The sequence below is a fragment of the Parus major genome, unplaced genomic scaffold (assembly GCF_001522545.3).
Source record: "Parus major isolate Abel unplaced genomic scaffold, Parus_major1.1 Scaffold527, whole genome shotgun sequence".
NCBI lineage: Eukaryota > Metazoa > Chordata > Aves > Passeriformes > Paridae > Parus > Parus major.
This window is the reverse complement of record NW_015379415.1, coordinates 20233-21647: the sequence shown is the minus strand read 5'-3', so window position 1 is coordinate 21647 and position 1415 is coordinate 20233. Positions and strand designations below refer to the sequence as shown.

At 52.2% G+C, this 1415-nt stretch overlaps 1 protein-coding gene across 1 annotated transcript in view; it reads right to left on the bottom strand.

The window, feature by feature from the left end:
- Positions 1–699, bottom strand: part of LOC107199252 (sorting nexin 27) — a gene marked incomplete at its 3' end in the record, with an annotated part of 4699 nt that extends 4000 nt beyond the window's left edge. The window contains exon 1 of the mRNA XM_033511726.1: positions 570–699. Within this exon, the coding sequence (XP_033367617.1) occupies positions 570–627 (58 nt within the window). The remainder of the gene's footprint in view (positions 1–569) is intronic.
- Positions 700–1415: the final 716 nt, after the last annotated feature.

Sequence of the window (1415 nt, the reverse complement as noted above, 5' to 3'; positions counted from 1 at the left end):
GAAATTGGGAATGCTGAGGGAATCCAGGATTGAGCAGAGCCAGGAAAGAGCCCAAATCCCTCAGAATTCCACAGCCAGGCCTCAAATCCATCAGTTCCTGGGATGAGGGGGGAGAAGGGATGGGAATTTCCATGGGGAAATGGTCCAGCTTGGATTCTTGGGAATATTTCCCCATGGAAAAGGTGTTGGATGGGAGGGCAGAGCCCTCAATCCCGGGAATTATCCCAAAAACTCCTGGGGGAGGGGATTTGGTGGGATTGGCCCGGGGGGCTTTTCCAGCCGGGACAATTCCCCATCCCTGGAAGTGATCCCTGAATTCCAGCCGGGAACAACCCAGGACAGGGGAAATCCCAAGATCCCGAAGATCTTTAAGGATCTTTCCAGGATTCCCCATCCTGCTTTAACGGGATTTTAGGGATCAACCCTAGCCCAGGTTACTCCATGGATTCCCTGGAACCATCCAGGCCGGAGCCTGGGCTGGTGGGATCTATCCCAACCCCAGCAATTCCACAATCCCTCCCTGCGGATCCCCCTCCATTCCCACTTTTCCAGCGGAATTCCGGGCTCACCGAAGGAGTGGTTGATGACCTCGAAGAGGGCGAAGTAGTTGGCGGTGACGCTGTCCATGCCCACCTTGGCAGCCACCGCCTGGAAAACGCCGGGAAAACGGGATCAGCCTTCCCGGGAATTCCCTGACCACGGAAAACCCGGTTGGAACTCTGCCAGGAATTCTTCATTTCCCGTTTCGCTCCCTCCCCCCGCCCCATCCCCGGGCATTTCCAGCTTGTGGCGGTTCCACGATTCCAGCCTGGATTCCCGAGGGAAAAGGAGTGGAAAATTCCTGTCTGGGATTATCCCACGGCCAAAAGTCGGGCTGGAATTCCATGGGTTGTGTGCTGGACACCCCCAAATCCCATTAATCCGTGGGATCCTGGAATTCCTGCTCTTTTCCAGAGGAATTTTCATCTCTTTTTCCAAAGGGTCTCCCGTGCGTTGTTTTATTCCCCATAATCCGTGGATCTAGGGGATCCCAATCCTCAAAAAATGGGGGAAAATCCGGGTGGGAGAGGAGGAAAATTCCAGGTGGGAAAGGAGGAAAATCCAGATGGGAAAGGAGGAAAATTCCAGATTGGAAAGGAAGAAAATTCCAGGTGGGAAAATCCAAATGGGAAAGGAGGAAAATTCCAGGTGGAAAAGGAGGAAAATTCCAGGTGGGAAAGGAGGAAAATTCCAGATGGGAAAGGAGGAAAATTCCAGGTGGGAAAGGAGGAAAATTCCAGATGGGAAAGGAGGAAAATTCCAGATGGGAAAGGAGGAAAATCCAAATGGGAAAGGAAGAAAATCCAGATGGGAAAGGAGGAAAATTCCAGGTGGGAAAGGAGGAAAATTCCAGGTGGGAAAGGAGGAAAATTCCA